Source organism: Notothenia rossii (assembly GCF_949606895.1).
Source record: "Notothenia rossii genome assembly, chromosome: 7".
NCBI lineage: Eukaryota > Metazoa > Chordata > Actinopteri > Perciformes > Nototheniidae > Notothenia > Notothenia rossii.
This window is the reverse complement of record NC_136905.1, coordinates 30339741-30361252: the sequence shown is the minus strand read 5'-3', so window position 1 is coordinate 30361252 and position 21512 is coordinate 30339741. Positions and strand designations below refer to the sequence as shown.

At 43.4% G+C, this 21512-nt stretch overlaps 1 protein-coding gene and 1 long non-coding RNA gene across 3 annotated transcripts in view; both read right to left on the bottom strand.

The window, feature by feature from the left end:
• LOC307045751 overlaps positions 1 to 21512 on the bottom strand; it is an 88749-nt gene that overhangs the window by 56388 nt on the left and 10849 nt on the right. Inside the window, exon 2 of the long non-coding RNA XR_013809979.1 lies at positions 18044 to 18176. This is a non-coding gene — a long non-coding RNA (uncharacterized lncRNA). The remainder of the gene's footprint in view (positions 1 to 18043; positions 18177 to 21512) is intronic.
• LOC307045486 (uncharacterized protein) lies at positions 6580 to 10069 on the bottom strand. 2 transcript variants are annotated; one of them, XM_079691171.1, is made up of 5 exons: positions 9933 to 10069; positions 9175 to 9563; positions 8929 to 9070; positions 8751 to 8823; positions 6580 to 8534 (listed from the first exon to the last, which is right to left on the bottom strand). In XM_079691171.1, exons 2-5 carry the CDS (start codon positions 9551 to 9553, stop codon positions 7104 to 7106), a joined length of 2025 nt encoding a protein of 674 aa, XP_079547297.1. In that variant the 5' UTR covers positions 9554 to 9563; positions 9933 to 10069; the 3' UTR covers positions 6580 to 7103. The 2 variants fall into 2 exon arrangements, with proteins under 2 accessions (XP_079547297.1, XP_079547296.1); XM_079691170.1 differs by lacking the exon at positions 9933 to 10069 and having other exon boundaries at positions 9175 to 9914.

Below are 21512 nucleotides of genomic sequence, written 5' to 3'. Positions count from 1 at the left end.
CAGGATTTTTGACACAGCTGCACGAAGATAGCCAAACTACTTTATGCTGCGTCATAGACCTTTGCCAGGCGTAATTACAATGTCAGTCTGTTTAAAAAGCAGTCTTACGGGAATGCCAGGGCCCCATTACTGTATCAGGACCATACACTAGGGGCCGTGGGGCCATAAAACACTCATCTGTGACCAGCAGTAAAAGAAGCAGCAGAGCAAAAAAAAGAATATGGCACTGTGACAACATAGTATTTAGTGCAATAATAATCACACCCCCTTTTTGCTTTTATAGCATGTAAGCTTGATTGATTCATTGCCTTGAGGAGAGAACACATGGAAATGTACTCGTGACAGTGTGTGGGACTACTGCAGCACAGTTTCCAAGGACTAACCTCAGTCATGCAATAGTAACTGCGTCTTACGTTGGAAAATGTAAAAGGTGAAAGGATATACATTGACTTATGTTGTCTTTCTGGTTATGTTGTTTGAATAAAATGCCTCTTATTCCAATGCAGCGGACTGAGCAAGTTATCAGTGTCTCTGAGGGAGGTCTGCAACGAACATTTTTGGTTGTCTCTATAATGTCAGAAAACTGAAAAAATATCAATAAACAGTAGAAAAAATAAATAAACTCAAAGATGTTCAGCTTATAAAACATAAAAAAGCATGTTAGAGAAGCTGAAAATAGACATTTTCAAGGTGGTCAAGAAAATAAAAATAAAAAGGGTATTTTAAATCATCATCATCATCATCATCATCATCATCATCATGTCCTGTTGCTTTTCAACGAAGGAACCAAGGTGGACGCTGGATGAATTGCAAAAAACAGAAATACATATAAAAGAATAAAACAAATGTGGGTTCAAACACTAAAGAGATATTAAGGAACATTTTGGATATGGGCATCAGTTGAAAAACATCTGGCTGAATGGTTTTAAGGTTTCTCCACATGGATTCTCGTCATAAAACGAAACCACACAAGTCAAATGAAAAAGGACAGAGACTGAACTTGTGTCAGTTGTTTTACAGTATCTGCTGGTTCTATTAGCAACATTAACACGTGGCCAAACAAACCACAACAACAAATCAATCAGGGCATGGTTTGGTTAAACAAAACTGGCCAAAAAAGCTGTAGTTATGTTTGTCTAATACTCGCCGTGCTATTTTCTTGAGAATGTGGTGGAGACCAAAACAGAGGTAAAAGCAATATTCTCTAGCTGCTTAATGCTTAACTATGCACACCAGATAGTGGCTAACTGTCTAGAGTTTGGTGCTTTTTCCCTGAAAACGGCTGCCTTCTGCTGATCAAATCAAATCAAGTTTTATTTATATAGCACATTTATAAACGATTTTTGGTCGAGCCAAAGTGCTGTACATGTAATAAAAATAGCCTACAATAGAGACACTTTACAGCTAATACAACAGCACAGATTGTTCAGAATATCAGTATGAGAAAAACGACACCCTCTATCCTTAGACCCTCACATCGTACAAGGAAAAACTTCCAGAGAAAACCCACAGTTTAAAAGGTGAAAAAATGGGAGAAACCTCAGGTAGACCAACAGAGGAGGGATCCCTCTCCCTGGACGGACAGACGTGCAATAGATGCCGTGTGTAAATCGAAGAGATAATACATTTTACAGCATATAGACCGAATGTTAGGAAATGCATGTGTCTGTAATAAGAAGATGAATCCATGAGGATGTCAGCTACAATCCTGTGGAAGCCATCAGGGAAGCAGCATAACGAGACCCAAGGCAGGACCGCAGCAACTGTGATGCAAGCGGTGAGATTAAATGGTAATAAGGGTTCCGCGATTGGCTGAGGGTATCGCTGTGGGTGGGATATATGGGCAGATTTGTGTGTCTTTTTATTTAGAAACATTGTGAAAAAAACATTGCATAAAACAAAAATAGTTTTCCTCTCTAATGCCGTGAATAAGTGATATATGGACCACTATTTTGTTTATTGAATGCAAAAGTGGGAAAATGTAAGCTAACCAATCTTAAAAAATAATAACCTATAAAACTCTAAAAAGCTTTGTACATCAAAGGGGTTCTGCAGCGTGGTAATTATTTGTTGGTACACCTCTATGAGACTCCTTTCACAATAAACATTACAATCTTGATTATAGCAGCTAGGGTCAGAATTACATCAGGCTTAGGTAAATAACAACTATAATTTTAGTTTTATTTGCACAGCGCGAGTACTTAAAGGCACTTAAGATGCTAATAAAAACAGGAACAGAAACATCAAATGTGGTTACAAACATCTAAAACAATGATAGAAGAAAGGGGATGCAGCTAATGAATAACAGATTAAGAGAAAATCTTAATCGGAAGGTTTTGTTAGAGGGAAGTTGTTAGGAAGAGGGAATATAGAAGACCCTGACCCCCATGTCCAGTGCTTGGACCCGATTAGAGGGGTGAGGACGTTGGGGTTGGCAGATCTGAGAATTAAATGACATGAGGCTGATTTGGTAGAGGTTAAGCAGCTAAAATTAAGAGAAACATTCACATAGAAGCCCTCTTGTTATGAGTTGAGAAATGAACCTGGGTCACTGCAGTTAAAGGCAAAAAGAACATAGCACTCCGCCACCCCAACCACAACAGCCTTTCTTTCCACTGTGCTATTTCTATGTCAAACCACTGCCTGTTTCTAGTCATGTCTACTTCATGTAATCCTTTTGTGGTGGGAAAATGTATTTCTCACTTGTGCAGTTTTAAGATGTTGTGCTTTTTCCGCCAAATTGTACAGCACCACACTAGGAGTGTCGTAGGATTTCTCGCTCATTGGAAATGATAACAGTGCATATGCTGTTGGGACCATTTGAAGAGGACAGAAATAGCCTGGGACTTTCCCGATATAAAAAAAAAAAAAAAACTGGATTTATTATGTTACATTGGTCTACTCAGAGGTAGATATAACAAAAGCCTTTCCTGTCAATCCTCTAAGGATTACCACCATGTGTGTCTTTTTAAATAACCACATGGAAATGTTTTAGAAAAATAGGCTCTTCTTTATGAATGTAATGGATATGAATGGAGACAAAGTGCTATGGTGTCTCTGTTCATGTCGTTTTCAATCATAAAGAAGAGCCAGAACTGTGCAAATATATAAGTCTGTGTGGTTTTCCAAAGTAAGCACCAAAGTGCCGCAGTTAGAAAATAATATTGGGTAAAAGTTACGGTCAATAACAATGAAACTCACTCAGGACTTCAAATTGACAAGTTAAGTATATCATTACGATTGTCCAATCTGATAACAAATTGAATAACGATAGCCAATGCAGAAGTCTTTACTTATTGAAACACAATATTCTGAGAACTTTATAGAATTCAATTTTCTGTTAAATCTTCTGTTCAATGTTAAAAACGTAAAAGTCAGCAGGTTAGCCAAGATTTCCTGTCGATATCCATATTCGCTTCACTCAGAGAAAACATGCCTTGAACGCAGCGTATCGAACAAAGATTTTTATCATAGACAAACACACATGGCACCGACCACATGGAACGCTCCAACATACCTGACGTTGAGTGATCCTTGGTTCACACGAAAACATCCCAGAAACTTTCAACGTTTGATGCTGTGATCAAGGCAAGAGTCCAAAAAGCCTGAACCAATAGAAGATGGAAGACATCCAACATTTCTGGACAATTGCAGAATAAGAAGTGCTTGGCTCAGTTTGCTCACTCCATCCGAGCAAAGGTTTGGTTCGGGAGGCCGGTCTTCTTGACTGGATGCCATGGGAGCAGGCCGCAGCAGAAAAACAGGTCAATACTGACTGTTAATGCCACGAATGGATGGTTTGTGGTCTGACCATTTGGAAGGCTGCAGAAAATAACGTTTTACTGGGGTTCATAAACCTCTTGTGAATGTTAGAATGGCTCTTCCATAAAATCTTAAGTGTTAAAGGCAAGATGTTAAAAATCGACAGAATATATAGAACCGCTGAGTTCCAGGGTTGTGTCCAGCACATGCCAGATAATTAAACTAATAGTACTTCTGGTGTTAAAAGGGATATATAAAAAGCCAGTAAAAAGTGTCCAATGGTAAATGATAATCACTTAGAGAGGATAAAGTGTGCTACAGTGCAATAAGAACAGTATTGTTTCTCTATCAATAGAAGATAACACAAAATCCTAGCTTGTAATTCACCATAACCCCTTCAGTTGAACAAAGTTACTTATTTGTAGTTTTTTAAAGTCAAACTACAAACAAATATTTTCACATTTCACTTTTTTTTTTTAGATTAATCACTGAAGTGTTTTGTCTTTAAAATGTTAGACTAGTCTGGAATATATTAGGAATTTTTCAAAATGTTCTAAGGCGGTGTCTTCAAATGTCTTCTTCCGTTCGACCTACAGTTAAACAGCTAAACATAATTCACTTAAAATGTATGAAGGAGCTGCTTTTCATTTTGCATTAGAACATTAGAGCGTGGAAGAGTTTTTGATTGACAGAAGACCAAACTCATTATCGGATAATTGAACCGTTTATTTAATTTTAAGATTTTGTGGTTAATTACTCTAATTGAGTCCAACTGAAATTCAAATTATTTTGGCAAAGAAATCAGTTTATAATCCTTTTCCTTTTCTACAATATTATTTTAAATGTTTGGAGTTGCAATGACAGTGCATCTTTAATCGCTGTTTCAGAGGGGTGTTCGCAACTGTTTTAGTCAAATGAGTTTATGTCCTTGGTACTGCGGTCATAGCATCTATTATTACAGCAGGGACAAGAAAATACATCTCTTTTTCTGGATGGGGAAAGTGAATTGATTGAAATTCATACTGATGCCAGTATGAAAATGCAGATTTCATTGATGTTTTATAGAAGGGTGACTCATCCGATGAGCTGCAATCTCATCCGATCAAAACACATCTGTGTATTACATCCAGTAAGTGGTGCATCATCTGATTTGATGCGATTGGAGCAAGTGGCTCCCCTTGAGGAGACAGGAATTGTACTAATGTCTTGTATACTAACAATGAACTAATGGTAGTTTAAAGTTGATCAAAAGCCAGCTGAAAGTGGTTGTTCTGAAGTCAGGTTGAGAATAAAGTATACCCAAGAAGACATTCTTCACTTATGGTCATCATTATGTTTACAATGAGGATTTGGCTTAATATGAAAGCCTAAAAGTACACATAAGAACAGCAAAAGCATCCTCAGGGTTATTTAAGTTCACCGATGCATCTGTTTGAAACCGTCTTTATCTCTGCAGCACAAGCTTAAACTTGCTTATTCTCTAAATGCTGCTGCTCTCTATTGCCCTAAACCGTGTTTGTGTGGGAGAGGCATCTTAAGTTGCAGATAACACCTGCTGCTGCATTAAATGAAAGTAACTGAGTAAAAAGTTATGACGCACATTCGGAATTTCGCCCTATGGTGGTTGGTGAGATGATCTTCTGAAAAGACTCCAGTGCGAATGCCCTGCTGTGACCAAAATGAACTCAGTATGATTCACCCTGCAAAGACCCCACAGATACGACCTCTAAGATGTACTAGCTGCATCAGTTGGGCCCCTGCAAGACAAGGTTTTCATCTCTGATCGTCCTCAGATGTTCCCCTTTACCCTTAGGCGAGGCGACAGGGCAGAGCAAAGGTGGAGAATGAATGGGAAAGGGGAAAAAGAAACCTTTGAATCAGTCATCTCCCGAAGGCACAGGGTGTTTCATTTTATACACTGCTTCCTGAACTGATTTGATTTGTCTACACTTGAGCTCTGCTTTATTCACTCAGCAACTTTGAATTATTGTAAATGGGCCCGGAATAATTGGTTTTTCATCATCAGATGACAATGAACCATCAGGAAGACTAATGTAATGATAAAAATCAATCAGGATTTGATACATGGCGTCAACTTGCTGCTCACCACAGCCATTATGTAAACGATTCCACTGTTTCAGGGGATTATACAGAACCTCAGCTTGAGTTTTTTTTCCCCCAGTCCAGTCAAGTATGGCTGCAATGAGCCTCAGGGTTGATGAGGATAGTCTGGCTGAACCTTCCAAACCTTACTTCAAAGAAACCACTTTGCAGGTGCCAGGAGTTCCCAAAACGCCAAAGGAACAGAGCTGTTGAAAGTAAACAAATTAACAGCTGTTTTTTTATTTTTGCCCCTCAAGGTTGTTTGAAATGTATTAGAGTTGGAAGTAAAGACAAAACAAGACATTTTATGCTTTTGAAGTTTTAAATGCTGGGTGCTTGAAAGAAGTACAGACCCTCACAATATACAGAAAAATACTGAAATTCAAAAGGCCTTTCTCAATACATTCTTTGACCCATTCAAACATGTGAGTTTGTGAGTGCATAGTTATTTCACTTCGCAACAATTTGCATTATCAATCTCACTGCAATGTACTGTTTATCCCATGCACCCTTGTATTTACTGCTGCTTCTGCTTTCACCACTTACAATTCAATCTCCACCTGCAGGACCTGAGATACAATTGGTACTGTATCGGCAAGTTATTGACCAGAATAGCTCAGTACCAGCTAGTATCAAAACCTCCTTAGATCAAACTATGCCTGCAGTTGATCATTTCTGCACCCAGATTAAGATGTGTTGTAGGGGAGAGCGGGGTAATGTGAGACATTTGTTACATTTGCTCTCCTGTAGGCGAGCTAAAATGATATATCAGTAACATTTACACATTTACCATTAATTCAGGATGTTTCCTAGCACTGGAAATGATCAGAATGTCTTCAGGACAAAGGGCAGTGAAAATATGATTGTTTTTTAAAAAGTGGTCTTGTGTCTCACTTTACCCCAGCTAAGGGGTGAACTGAGACAGACTAGAGAAATCAAGGGGGTAAAGTGAACCACTTACCTTTTCCACTTTTAAACTACCAAAACAACACATGTTGTAACAGTTGGAATCCTGACAGATAGATTGACAACCACACATTCCAAAACTAATGTCGGATGCGCAACATAATCATGGGGATTGGTCAATTTAGCACATTTTTTAAACAAAGTAACTCCAAACAAAGTCAAATACCACACAATATATTTCAAAGTGCTTTAATAAACATTCAATTAACCATTTAACCAGTTAGATTAGAACACGATATGATATGAACATCAGCCGCATATTTAAACAAGGCCTACTCTACATTCCAGCCCTGAAGGTTACAGGGAAAGGTGAAGAGTTGCTCTCTCCGTGTTGTTCCTCCAGGCCTATTAGGTTGAGGCAGCTTCTTCACCACATCACCTTTAGGAACATGTGCCACATCCTTTTCTTTCATAGCAAACGTGGGTCTCTCCCACTCTCTGTTGTTTCCCTGGATTTTTCTGAGGAATTGGGTTAGTATTTCGTCCCCCTCAACCTTCTCAACCATGCCAACATAACGGATACTTCGGTGTTTTGTGGCAAAGTTGACGAGGACGAATTCACCCACGGACAGATCTTTGTTTCCGGGGTCACTCCTCTCATCTTCAGAGCTCTCAAAATCATCCTCAAATGGGACAGGGTCATCACTCTCCTCCGAGCTGCTATCTATGATTTTCTTCTTGGGTGCCTTCTTTTTCGGTTTTCCCTTTTCTTTGCTATTTTGCTTTTTCCCTGCCAGTTTCTTTTGTCTCTCTTCATAAGCCTGTTCTATGATTTGCTTCTCTGGAGTATCTGTTAAGATGGCTGTCTTCACACGCTTTCGTTTGGTTTGTCCTCTGGGGGGACATTTTGGAAGTGGTATGATTTCCTGAGGAGACACATATCCAGGTCGTGAGACAGCTGGCGAGGCACATCCATGTGGCCCATGCAAAGTGGATGGAATAGCATCAGCGAGTGGAATAGCATCTGCAGCAGGTGGTTCATCTGCAGGGGGTGGATAATCTGCAGGCCGTGGACCATCCGGATCATCTGAAGTGGATGGACCAGTGGATGCAGGCCGCAGCTCAGGGTTTGGCCGGTCTGACACCATGGATGGTGCAAACGCCTCCTCAGGGAAAATATCTCTGTTATATGGGAAGATCCCAGTGGACTTGAAGCCAGAGGTGATATTGCGTGGTGTCACTGCTGACAAGAAGGCCTCGTTCACAAATCCTGCAATCTGATAGATGGAGACTGTTTTGTCAGGGTTAGATCTCATCCACCCATCAAGAGCTCGGCTGTATAGGGTCTTGAACGGGCCATACACCGTCACGTCGAGAGGCTGCAAGCGATGGGATGTGTGGGGTGGGAGGGTGAGCAGAACAATACCATTACTCTTTGCTTTCTCCACTGCCTTGAGTGAGATGTGAGTTCTCAGATTATCCAGGATTAGCAGCATGGGATGGTCAGGAGTGCACTTAGTGTGCTTTATCAAGTGATTGAGGAACTCAGGCCAGGTGTCTTCATTCATCCATCCTGTTCTGGTGGAGGCACCTTTGGCTCCTGGAGGTGCTCCTATCATGAAGTCGTCCTTAAACCTAACTCTGGGGAAGACAAACATGGGAGGTATGGCATTCCCAGCAGCATTCACTGCACACACCACAGTCCTAGCTCTCCCAGCTAATGTGATAGAACCAACTTGCTTTTTCCCTTTCTCTGTCACAACCTGAATCAAGTAGAAAGTTTAGAATCAATGGCATGTGCAATCAGTAGGCTACTATTGGTCTAAAGGTACATTTTATTTTGTTGCAGTCCATTCATTTTTTTCTAGTTCACAGGCTCACAACATTACTAATAGCATTAGTTTCAGCATTCTGCCAATAGCTAGCTGGTCATTATCACAAGCCACTCAGTATCAGTCTGCTGCTCTCTAGTAGCTTACCTGCCATGGCTTTTGTACTGTAAAGACGCCTGTTTCATCCACATTGTAAATCATGTGTGGAGGAAATGTGTGTCTGTTAAAGAAGAGAGGCAAGGGAAGAACCTTATCAGAATCAAAACCAAATCTTACAGGTAAAGCCTCCATAAAACATTTGCAACTAAAGAATTAATTCTGTCACCTGTCCATCACTACAGCCAGATTTGTAAAGAACTCCCCCACTGTAGTCTTATTGAAGGCTGTAGCCCTTCCCAGGGATGTTGCCTCCGGAGTTCGGACAGAGAGATGGCGACGGGCTAGAAAGCTGCCAAACCACTCTACTCCTAAAGAGTGGACAATTCGTTATTATAAGATAAGCTTTGTGGCAAGATCAGTTGGCCTAAGTTGACCTACAGAATCATGTGATCTCTTGCGCACCCTAGCCTACCTGCACATTGTTTCTCCATCCAATTGGCAGGGACAGGGATATGGTTTTTGTCTGCATATTCAAATGCCAGTTCACGGCACTTAACTGGAGCAAGGCCATGGAACTGGTCAGCCAGTTGTTTTAAATGTTGGGCAAGCTCCTCCTCCATCTCATCTGTCAGTATTCTTTTTGCCTCCGCTACTGCACCCCAGGCTACTGATTTAACTCTCCCTTTCTCTATTTTCTTAATGAATCTTTGGAGGGTTGTCTTGTCGATATTTCTTTCCTTTCCTGCTTGTCTTAAGGACTTCTTTCCTTGCATGACCTCTGCAGCTGCACTCTCCATCTCTGTGAGGGGTGTTTGGCCCCAAGCTGTCTTCCTGATGTATCGTCTTGGCATGATGACTTTTCTACAATGTTTATGACATTAAAATTAAAACATATGTATTGTAATATTAGACTAAAATATATATAAGACTAAACTTAACTTGTGCTTCATGTCGGGGTAAAGTGAGTCAGCGTCTCACTTTACCCCACAGCATCTGTCTCACTTTACCCCACAGCCACCATTTTAGAAAAAACAACATCTCTAGGCAATTCAGGCTAATCTTTAACTAGCATCAATCACATGGTTTTATATGTTGGAAGTTCACCAACATGTATGATATAAGTTTTTCAACCTGAATCAATTTGCTTTGATACTACAGTTGATTACGTTCGCAGTAAGAAAATTTACTTTTACATGCAACAAACACATTTTTGTGAAAAAAAATACTTACCACAGAACCAGCACCAACTTCTCCTTCATGACAAGTGGGGGGTGGGAGGGGCTTGAAAACATTATGGTCACATGACCGCAAATTTGTTTCTTTGCCTAGTTACAGCGGGTGTCTCACATTACCCGGTGTCCCACATTACCCCGCTCTCCCCTACGTGTGGTATAAACAAGTATTTAAATAATCCTATATACAATTTCAAAGTGTATTTTTGTGGCAGATCTCTTCCTTATGTTTCGCTTTACACAAATAAAAAACATCCAACTCCAAGCAAAGCCAAAATATGAACCTTTTTGCGTCACAATAATACATATTTTAAGACATGTTCTGACCCACTACTCAAAAAAGATTATGAAAACATGTTATTATTTTTCAGTTGTATTCTAATGCCTCAATCCAGATTGGCCTTTGAAAATAAATATAAAAAATGTACATGTGTCTTTTACCAAAACTGTCAGCCAAAGTCAACGGTCATATAAATTCACGCAATCCGCGACAATGATGAAACATATTTTTGCACAAACATTTAAAAGCAGATTTTTACATATGAGCTCCAGTGGGCTCTTATATTCAAAACAACTGGAAGTAATGGTGCATAACCGGTTCCTGTTCTATGCAATTACTTTACGTTGATCAAACTCTTTTGGCATCTAGTCAGAAAAAGACTCACATCCTGCTGGATGATATACAATACGTTCAGTTGTAAATCCTTAATTCCCACTTCTCCCTTTAATGGAAACAGTCAGAAAGAAAGGCAAAAAGGAGTGGATAAAATATCTTTTGCATAATATACAAAAGAGATTCCCTTGTTATGCTTGTCAGGAGACTGCTGCAGGCAGATGGACAATGAGATTCAGTGTCCTCTACAGTCTCTTAATCTACTGAATCCGAAATATCCACATATTTTCCCAGACACCCTATCTCTTTCGTGCTCCAGTCCAGCCAGAAGGCCATGTGTATTGGGCTTCACACTTCCCAAGCCCCTTGCCTGCCTTCTACAGACCACCACTTCCTACCACAGGACCCCTGCTGTACGGCAGGACTCTCAGGCCAGACCACTCGTCTTCCCTAACACTAATCGCTCTGTTGAGTAACTCCGAGCCTTTTGCAGTTTATCCAAGAACTCTCCAGGACTCAAACGGAGACCGATGCACGTTCTCACAGATTCCACACAAGTGGAACAGGTCAAATCGCTCCAGCATCTCTCGCTCTACCACATTCTATTTATTCACCGCCACTACCTAATTGTTATAGAGACATTTCAGGTCATAGAGTGTCCTGAAAAAGGTCACATATAAATTCCTCATCTCTGGGACAACGATTACACGCAATATTATGAGCATGGTGTCCCTCATAAGTATCCTATTGGCTATTGGGGAGCAAGGAATGGATGAAAATGTCGATTAGACTTAACATTCTAGCAGCATCGGTGTGAGGATGGCCTGTGAGCTGATTCGCCCATCACTTTGCCAAGATTATATCTCAACAGCAATTGGATGGATTGCCATGATATTTTGTAAAGATATTTGTAGTCCCTAGAGCAGCGGTCGGGAACCTATGGCTCGCGAGCCATATATGGCTCTTCCGGTGATGGCATATGGCTCCCAGACAATTTTGAGTTTAAAAAAAAAAAAAAAAAAGAAATCAGTTTGGAACTGATTTTAAAATACTTGTGATATTTCTTAATAATACTGTGTAATTTTAAAGTAAATAGAAATTAGTTTTGAAGATAAATGTCACGGGTCACGGGTCACCCGTGGGTTGTAACGGAAAAGATGGCGAAAAGAAAAAAAGACGATGATTACCGTGCATTCCAGGCTGCTGCATGGACAGAGGAATTTGCGTTTGTGGAGAGAGCAGGATCTGCGGTATGTCTAATATGCAATGATAAAATTGCATCGATGAAACGGTCAAATATATAGCGGCACTTCGATACGCACCATGCTTCATTTGCATCGAAATATCCAGCGGGGGACAGCAGGAAAAGGGCATGCGAGGAGCTAGAGCGGAGAGTGCAGACGAGTCAGCAGCAACTACGTGTGTGGACCAAGCAAGGTGACGGGAATTCCGCTAGCTTTGCGGGAGTTTTGGCAATAGTAAGGGATGGAAAGCCATTCACAGATGACGAGTATGCCAAAACATTCATGCTTGATGTGGCCAATGAACTGTTTGATGACTTCCCAAATAAAGACAAGATAATCAAACGAATAAAAGACATGCTCCTGTCAGCAAGAACTGTGCACGATCGTAGCATCGTGATGGCAAATCAAGTCGAGGAAACACAAATTAAGGACATAAATGCCGGGACATACTTTTCTCTCGCGTTAGATGAGTCAACAGACGTTAGCCATCTATCTCAGTGCAGTATAATTGCCAGGTATGCTGCAGGTGACACACTGCGTGAGGAAAGCTTGGCTGTTTGGCCAATGAAACAAGAGGAGAGGATTTATTCACGTCTTTTATGGAGTTTGCTAAAGAAAAAAAACTACCGATGGATAAACTTATTTCTGTCTGTACTGATGGTGCACCCTGTATGTTGGGGAAGAACAAAGGATTTGTAGCGCTTCTCCGTGAACATGAAAAGAGAGCCATTCTAAGTTTTCATTGCATCCTGCACCAGGAGGCGCTTTGCGCTCAGACGTGTGGCCAGGAGCTTGGTGAGGTGATGTCGCTGGTCATTCGAGTGGTCAACTTTATTGTTGCCCGAGCTTTAAATGATCGCCAGTTTAAAGCTCTGTTAAAAGAAGTTGGGAATCATTATCCCGGTCTGCTTTTACACAGCAACGTGCGTTGGTTGTCAAGGGGGAAGGTGCTCAGCCGTTTTGCAGCTTGCCTGAGTGAAATCCGGACTTTTCTTGAAATGAAAGGCGTCAAGCATCCCGAGCTAGACAACACTGACTGGCTCCTGCAGTTTCACTGTCTCGTGGACATAACTGGCCATCTGAACCAGCTCAATGTGAAAATGCAAGGTATTGGAAATACAATCTCATCCCTTCAACAAGCAGTGTTTGCATTTGAAAGCAAGCTGGAAGTCTTTCTCAGGGACATTGAAACAGGTCGTCTTCTGCACTTTGAAAGACTGCAACAATTTAGAGATGCATGCTTAGCAAGTGACTCCACTCAACATCTGGATCTCCAGCAGCTAGCTGGCTTTACGTCCAATCTCCTGCAGTGATTCAAAGCACGTTTTGGAGAATTTCGTGCGCGCACTGGTCTTTTCAAGTTCATCACTCATCCACATGAGTGTGCAGTGGACAAAATCGACCTGACATGCATCCCCGGGAGACTTTGAGCTGGAAGTTGCTGACCTGAAGGCATCAGACATGTGGATGAGTAAGTTCAAGTCACTTAATGGAGAGTTGGAAAGTCTTGCGCGACAGCGAGCAGAGCTGGCGAGGGAACACAAGTGGACAAAAATGAAAAATCTTCAACCTGAAGACCAGCTGATTCTTAAAACTTGGAACGAGCTTCCTGTGACATACCACACAATGCAGCGTGTGAGTATTGCCGTATTGACCATGTTTGGCTCTACATATGCATGTGAGCAGTCATTCTCGCATATGAGGAACATTAAGACCAACCTACGCTCACGTTTAACTGATGGAAGCCTCAAGGCCTGCATGAAGCTCAACCTCACCACGTATGAACCAGACTACTAGGCCATCAGCAAAACCATTGAGCACCAGAAGTCGCATTAAAAGTAAGACATATTTAATTTATTATATGTTAAAAATACTATATGGCTCTCAATGAAATATATTTAGAAATATTTGGCTTTTATGGCTCTCCCAGTCAAAAAGGTTCCTGACCCCTGCCCTAGAGGATACATCTTTACTTATTTGGTGACCATCAAGCTTTATCCTTTAAGGCCCGGACACACCAGGCCGATTATCGGCGTCGGTGTTAGTCGGACGACGAAGCTTGCCCTGTCGCCCAAACTCAATTTGGTGTGTCCCGCACCGTCGGCCGTGAGACGCCTTATTTGGCCTTTCATGTCGGGTCGGGCAGTCGGGCCAAATAAATCACTCTGATTGGCTGTTCAGCTAGCGAATCAGTGCATGAGAAGCGAAACGGAAGTGAGGGACGTAAACAAACGCTTTAAGAAGGCACGAAGAATGTCTTCTGCAAGCAACACTCCAATGGCTGATAGCTCCAGTACCGCACGAGACATATTTTCGATGGAGGAGAGTGAAAATGGAACGCACACGCTATTTGTTGTTTGTTTATATCACGGAGTCTGTTCTTCTTCTCTGTCTTCTGGTTGTTGCCTCTTTTGAATGACGAATACACACTACCGCCGCCTGCTGGTAAGGAGAGTTATTGCCACTCACGCATTCGCAGTTCGTACGTGCTACTTGGCCGTCGGCTAAAGTCTTTGCGGTGTGTTCCAGTGCGACTGTTGGACAAGAAGCAGGAGACGTGAGGCGATACAACATTCGGGACGTGTTCTTTGGTGTCAGTTTGGTGTGTCAGGGCCTTTAGCGCCATCAGCTGGTCAAAAGTTTTGACTTGTCCTAGAAAATAACTCAACATCTACACGAGAGAGATTCATGGTTTCCAGTCCTGTATGACTTTGGCTTCCTCCTGATTTTTGTATCTAGCACTATGCAGCAGCAGACGTTCCATTTAGCTCGAAGAACTGCTGTTCCTAGGTACAGCCTCACTGTGACAGGTCTTAATGATCACGTCAACTCTATCTTAGTCTACGACCGCTGGTTAGGGTCAACAAACGTTTCCATCTGCGTGGTTTTTAATGCCAATTGACACCACTCTAGCAATGTGATATCATAATCAATAACAAGCAAACCGAACACAGCTTTAAAGTCCTTATCTTGCGTAATTTACTGTAGCTGAAAGATCATAGAACTGTTTCAAAATGCATTAACTTGTTGGGTCTTATTCCAGTAACACGTGATATAGATCGAATATCGTTTCCTATTTGCTGTAAATCACTTGTTAATATCGGGAAAATGGGTCAAATTCAGAGGTATCCAGAAAAGTCTGGATTCAAACTTGCCGCTGCTTGGTGCTGTGTCGTGACGTCACGTGTGGTTCCGCGAATCCTGGTGAGTTCAGCCCGTCCCAGCATCACACAGTGTAGCATTGCTGGTATAGCCGCATGTCAACTTTGTGTATCAGTGTTTATCTCCGAGTTTGTCTTGTTTTTTCCGGATCATGGTGAAGAGGTGTGTCGTTGGCGGGTGTAGCAACACCAATCGGGATGGTTTTACCGTTCATTTGTTCCCGAAAGAGAAGGTTTTACGGGAGAAATGGGAGCGATTTGTGCGGAACACAAGAAAAAATTGGCAGTGCGCCAGTGAAACCAGCGTTATTTGTGGGGCACATTTTGTTGTCCCTGATGATTTTGAAGGCTACCAACAATGGAAGATGGGTTTCAAAAAACAGTTGGACATAAGAAAGGGTGCAATTCCATCAATTAGAACAGGTGATTCAACCCCAATGACTTCCTCGCGTTCCGAGGCTGAGCCCCAGGCATCGTCGATATTTCGCGGCCAACGGGAGACAACGCTGTCCGATAGTAAACAGGGTGAAACACAAGTGATGTCAGACTCCTTGGCGGAACCCCTACAAAAGAAACACAGGTCCGATAAAGCTGTGAAAAAACTAACACTGTCCAGGGTGAGTGAACATATGAATAGCTCTACCAATCTGTGTTGCCGACTCGAGCTGGTGCTGGCGAGGGCGGAGTGACTTCCATGTTTTCAGCTGAGGCCGGTGGTGCACATTCGCGTTTTGCTGGCTCGAACCTATACGGTTCTAGGCCTCTTATTTCTGGTGTAAAAGGCGGCAGAGATCGTTCAGATTCATCGTCACTGCTCGCATCGTCCACACCAAATAATTGTTCTGTCAAATTGTGCCAAATACCCGCGCTATTAGCTTTTTCTGATGCGTAAACATCAACAATATTTGACGCCATTTTTCGTTGTGAACTCTCGCTGGCTGCGCGCATTGGCTGTCGATCCGGACGGCAGCAGGGAGCCAGACAGCGGCAGCCGGGAACCACACGTGACGTCACGAAATGGCCTGCTTCCAGAAGCAAAGTTTTTTTATTGGACCTAATATTTTTCCTTTTTTTACATATTATTCAGTATGAAATAAAGAAACATACATTGACTATCTGTTGCATACACCCCCCAGAAATCAACTGCCAAAAAAAGTTTTTAATGTAAGATAAGGACTTTAAGCTTTGTTTTTCCTTAAAAACTGGACCTACATTCACACCACAACTGTCTAGGCTTATCCAGTTTGTAGAAGTTGAACGAAAGTGAAAGGACAATCTGTCCGTAAGACCACCGTGATCCCACTGTGTTCTGTGAATGTGAACCGCAAAAGTGAAGAAAGAAAGCATAATGAAAGCGGGCTTGGGCTATTTAAGTCATCGAAAGGACAGAAAACTATAGAGAGAACACCATGCTCAAAATATGGTAAAAATTGGGACTCCATGTGCTGATTCTCAGAAATATCATATGTTTTCCTGTAAGAATACAATATCGTCAGGTTGGACTGGTGCTGACTCAAAGTGTTAGTTGAGAACATGTGAACAGAGCAGCAGTAAAATAATGTTGGATCTTCAGACGGCGTTTCGACACTTCCCGTATCGAGACACAAGATTTATTGATGGGCCATGACAGCCGTTGAATTGATTCTCTGTGTGGTCAGGAAGGTAATCTCATGCAGACAAAACATGCCAAAACTGCCACATGATAGTCTCGAACATATGCACGGTTTCAGAAAACATGAATTCCCAATTGCATATCATATTTGCTAGATTAAATAAATACACCTTTATTCAAACCCTTGGTAAATGGCTGTTGGAGATACTTCACAAATATATACATAGTCTGTTTGTAAAGTTTACACACAGAATAGTGATTCATTAATCGTTGAGAAAAGGGATTTCGTAACAAAGTCAAAACCAATATTGTGTGCTTCTGTGCTGTTGAAGAAAGACTTCAATGTGTTGAATTCCATTGCTTACTTTGCCTCTTAACTGAACTGCAATCAACATGTTACGTGCAGTGGAAAATAAACAAAAGAAAGTATCCTCTTATAAAAGTGAATTTATTAGCAATATCTTTGAATGTTTTCTTTACAGGTAATAAGTTTACTTTATTCGCATTCTGTCAGTCAGCTGTGATCTGACATACCCCAGAAGGATGGCACAGTTTGTGAGGAAATGTGCTGGGTTTTTTTTTAACTCACTAACTACATGGAAAATGTGCCAGCACACCATCACTGCTGTTCTTATGCTTCATTTGAATGTGTGAGAATGCAACAATTGTGCGAAATGCGTCACTTTCAGCATACTGGCTCACACAAACATTATTTGTATTTTTAACCAAAACACAAGCCTTTTATTAGCAGAGTAGTAGAACATTTGAATCATCCAACAATAAGTATTACTTCCAGTTTAAAACTTGACCAACTTAAAGTGGACCTATCATGCTATATTTAAATGATATATTGTAGGGCCATAAGGTATATTTATACGTTTCTGTTTTCAAAATACCAAACAGATCATGCATTTTAGCCATGCCTAATTTCGCTCTATGTGCTGTTTGCTGTCTACGGGCTGATTCTGTGAGCTGCAGCTGACCACGCCCCCCTGCAGGAGAGAGAGGCGTGACACGGCCCCGGCACGAGTGTCATGTTACCATGCTTGCTGTGTGATTACGAATGGAGAATAAACATGTTATCTCAGAGCAATGCATATGTTCAAGCATATTACCAATTTGATCCAGAATCTGACCCTGAAGAAGCGGAGGTTTCGGTGGAGGTGCAAACATCTCGTTTGCAGCTGGACGTTTCTGAATGGTTAGTTGACAAGCTGTTGTCCCTATTTATTTTACGTGAACTCTGTTTGTTACGATGCTTGCTAGTTATTCCGTTTCCGTTCACATTTTGGCTAATTAGCAAGAATGCAATGTGTACAGTTTGTAACAGAGTTTGTAACGCAAAAACAGCGGTACATAACAAACAAACAAACGATAAAATAAATACACTTTACAAGAATTACAAGCACACACATTCAAGGCTACAACATCAGAATGTCAATATGTATCCAAAGAACATTTTAAAAACGTGCTTCTAACCTGTACTTCGACGTGAACTTTGAAGAGTCCTCGAGGATAGCTGTGTACGAACAGTACGGTGCTTTGGTGGGTCAGTCTGACATGCAGAATCTATCATCAGAGGTAATCTGCTGGTAGCATGTGAGGTGCTGGCCTGTACAGAAGAAAACATAGTAGAACAAAATCATCTCAACTTAGTGTTCAGGATGAGAAAATACTATTTGGATAATTATAGTCTGAAATCCCAAAAGATGGGGGCTAAAACTGTATATTTAGCTAAGCTCTTTGCTTAGCCTTTTCCAATCAGAGTTAGTTTGGAACCGTAACGTGCATGATGTGTTTCTGACAAGCGGCAAACTCTGGGGAATAGCCGGGACGTCAATACGGAAGTGCTACACACTGCAGTTCATATATTGGCCGATAGGCGATGGCTGCAGAAAGGACCAATTTCCATAGACCCCCATGTTAAAATGCCCAATTTTACACTAGAAAAAAACATGTTTCTACCCATGGCTCCATACATTTTATTAACGATATAGTTAGATTCCACCTTCATGATTATGTATCTGTGAATGAATTGTTTTCTAACACAACCCTTTTATTTATATTAGGTCTTAAAGTTACCTCTCTGAAGAACCAGCACCTTACCGTGGTAGAGAGGTTTGTGTGCCCTGATGAACCTGGGGGCTGTGTTGTCTGGAACCTTGTGTTCCTGGTAGGGTCTCCCATGGCAAATTGGTCTCAGGCAAGGGGCCAGACTAAGATTGGTTCAAAAGACCTCATGAAAGACGACACACGAAGTGAGGATACCCGGCCCGGAGGAAGCCCGGGGTCCCCTTCTGGAGCCAGGCCCAGAAGGAGGACTCGTCGGCGAGCGTCTGGTGGCCGGGCTTGCCACGGAGCCCGGCCGGGCACAGCCCGAAAAGGCGACGTGGGCAACACCTCCGCTTCTCCGTCCCGCGGGCCCACCACCTACGGGAAACAGCGATGGGGTCGGGTGCGCTGCCAGAAGGGTGGCAGTGAAGGCAGAGGGTCTCGACGGACCAGACCCGGGCGACAGAAGCTGGCTTTGGGGACGTGGAACGTCACCTCTCTGGGGGGGAAGGAGTCGGAGCTTGTGCGGGAGGTGGAGCGTTACCAGTTGGATCTGGTTGGGCTCACCTCTACGCACAGCGTCGGCTCTGGAACCTTACTTCTGGATAGGGGTTGGACTCTATTCTTCTCCGGAGTTGCTCAAGGTGTGAGGCGCCGGGCGGGTGTGGGGATACTCACAAGTCCCCGGTTGGGTGCTTCGTTGTTGGAGTCTACCCCAGTGGACGAGAGGGTTGCCTCCCTACGCCTGCGGGTTATGGGGGGGAAAACTCTGACTGTTGTGTGTGCTTATGCACCCAACAGCAGTTCAGAGTATACGGCCTTCTTGGAGACCCTGGAAAGAGTCCTGTATGGGGCTCCTGAAGGGGACTCTTTAATCTTGCTGGGAGACTTCAACGCACATGTGGGCAATGATGGAGACACTTGGAGGGGAGTGATTGGGAGGAACGGCCCCCCTGATCTGAACCGGAGTGGTGGTTTGTTACTGGACTTCTGTGCTAGTCATGGATTGGCCATAACAAACACCATGTTCGAACATAAGGATGCTCATAAGTGTACGTGGTACCAGAGCACCCTAGGCAGAAGGTCCATGATCGATTTTGTTATCGTATCATCGGACCTGAGGCCGTATGTTTTAGACACTCGGGTAAAGAGAGGGGCGGAGTTGTCAACTGATCACCATCTGGTGGTGAGTTGGGTCGAGTGGCGGGGGAAGCCTCTGGATAGACCTGGTAAGCCCAAACGTGTAGTTCGGGTGAACTGGGAACGTCTGGAGGAGGCCCAAGTTCAGGAGGCCTTCAACTCACACCTCCGGCGGAGCTTTTCGGGCATTCCTGTGGAGGTTGGGGACATTGAACCAGAGTGGTCGGTGTTCAAAGCCTCTATTGCCGAAGCCGCGGCGGGGAGCTGTGGTCTCAAGGTCCTAGGTGCCTCAAGGGGCGGTAACCCTCGAACCTCCTGGTGGACACCGGTGGTCAGGGAAGCCGTCCGACTGAAGAAGGAGGCCTTCAGGGATTTGTTATCCCGGGGGACTCCCGAGGCAGTTGCAAGGTACCGACAGGCCCGAAGGGCAGCAGCCTCAGCCGTGGCCGAGGCAAAGCAGCGGGTGTGGGAGAAGTTCGGAGAGGACATGGAAAAAGACTTTCGGGCGGCACCAAAGTTGTTCTGGAAAACTGTCCGACACCTCAGGAGGGGGAAGCAGGGAACCATCCAAGCTGTGTACAGTAAGGATGGGACGTTGTTGACCTCAACTGATGGAGTGTTAGGGCGTTGGAAGGAGCACTTTGAGGAACTCCTGAACCCGACAACTCCGCCCTCTATGTTAGAGGCAGAGCTGGAGTATGAAGGGGGATCGACACCAATCTCCCGGGGGGAGGTCACTGAGGTCGTCAAACAACTTCACAGTGGCAAAGCCCCGGGGGTGGATGAGATCCGCCCAGAAATGCTGAAGGCTCTGGGTGTTGAGGGACTGTCATGGTTGACACGTCTCATCAACGTTGCGTGGAAGTCGGAAACAGTACCGAAGGAGTGGCAGACCGGAGTGGTGGTTCCCCTTTTCAAAAAGGGGGATCAGAGGGTGTGTGCCAATTACCGAGGCATCACACTACTCAGCCTCCCCGGGAAAGTTTACTCTAAGGTACTCGAAAGGAGGGTCAGGCCGATTGTCGAACCTCAGATTGAGGAGGAACAATGCGGATTCCGTCCTGGTCGTGGAACGACGGATCAGCTTTTTACTCTCGCAAGGATCCTGGAGGGTGCCTGGGAGTACGCTTATCCAGTCTACATGTGTTTTGTAGACTTGGAGAAGGCATATGACCGGGTTCCCAGGGAGTCACTGTGGGAGGTGCTGCGGGAGTATGGGGTGAGGGGGTCTCTACTCAGGGCCATCCAATCTCTGTACTCCCAAAGCGAGAGCTGTGTCCGGGTCCTCGGCAGTAAGTCGGACCCATTTCAGGTGAGGGTTGGCCTCCGTCAGGGCTGCGCTTTGTCACCAATCCTGTTTGTAATATACATGGATCGGATTTCGAGGCGTAGTCGTGGGGGAGGGGGTCTGCAGTTCGGTGGACTAAGGATTGCACCACTGCTTTTTGCAGATGATGTGGTTCTGATGGCTTCATCGGTCTGCGACCTTCAGCACTCACTGGATCGGTTCGCAACCGAGTGTGAAGCGGCTGGGATGAGGATCAGCACCTCCAAATCTGAGGCCATGGTTCTCAGCAGGAAACCGATGGATTGTCCACTCCAAGTAGGGAATGAGTCCTTACCCCAAGTGAAGGAGTTCAAGTATCTCGGGGTCTTGTTCTCGAGTGAGGGAACAATGGAGCGTGAGATGGGTCGGAGAATCGGAGCAGCGGGAGCGGTACTGCAGTCTCTTTACCGCACCGTTGTGACGAAAAGG

Coding starts and splice junctions, on each gene's coding strand:
- LOC307045486 (XM_079691171.1), bottom strand. CDS start 9,553: ATGCCAAGACGATACATCAGGAAGACAGCTTGGGGCCAAACACCCCTC. Junction 9,071..9,174: donor GATGGAGAAACAATGTGCAG/GTAGGCTAGGGT, acceptor TCCACTCTTTAG/GAGTAGAGTGGTTTGGCAGC. Junction 8,824..8,928: donor CTGGCTGTAGTGATGGACAG/GTGACAGAATTA, acceptor CTTCTTTAACAG/ACACACATTTCCTCCACACA.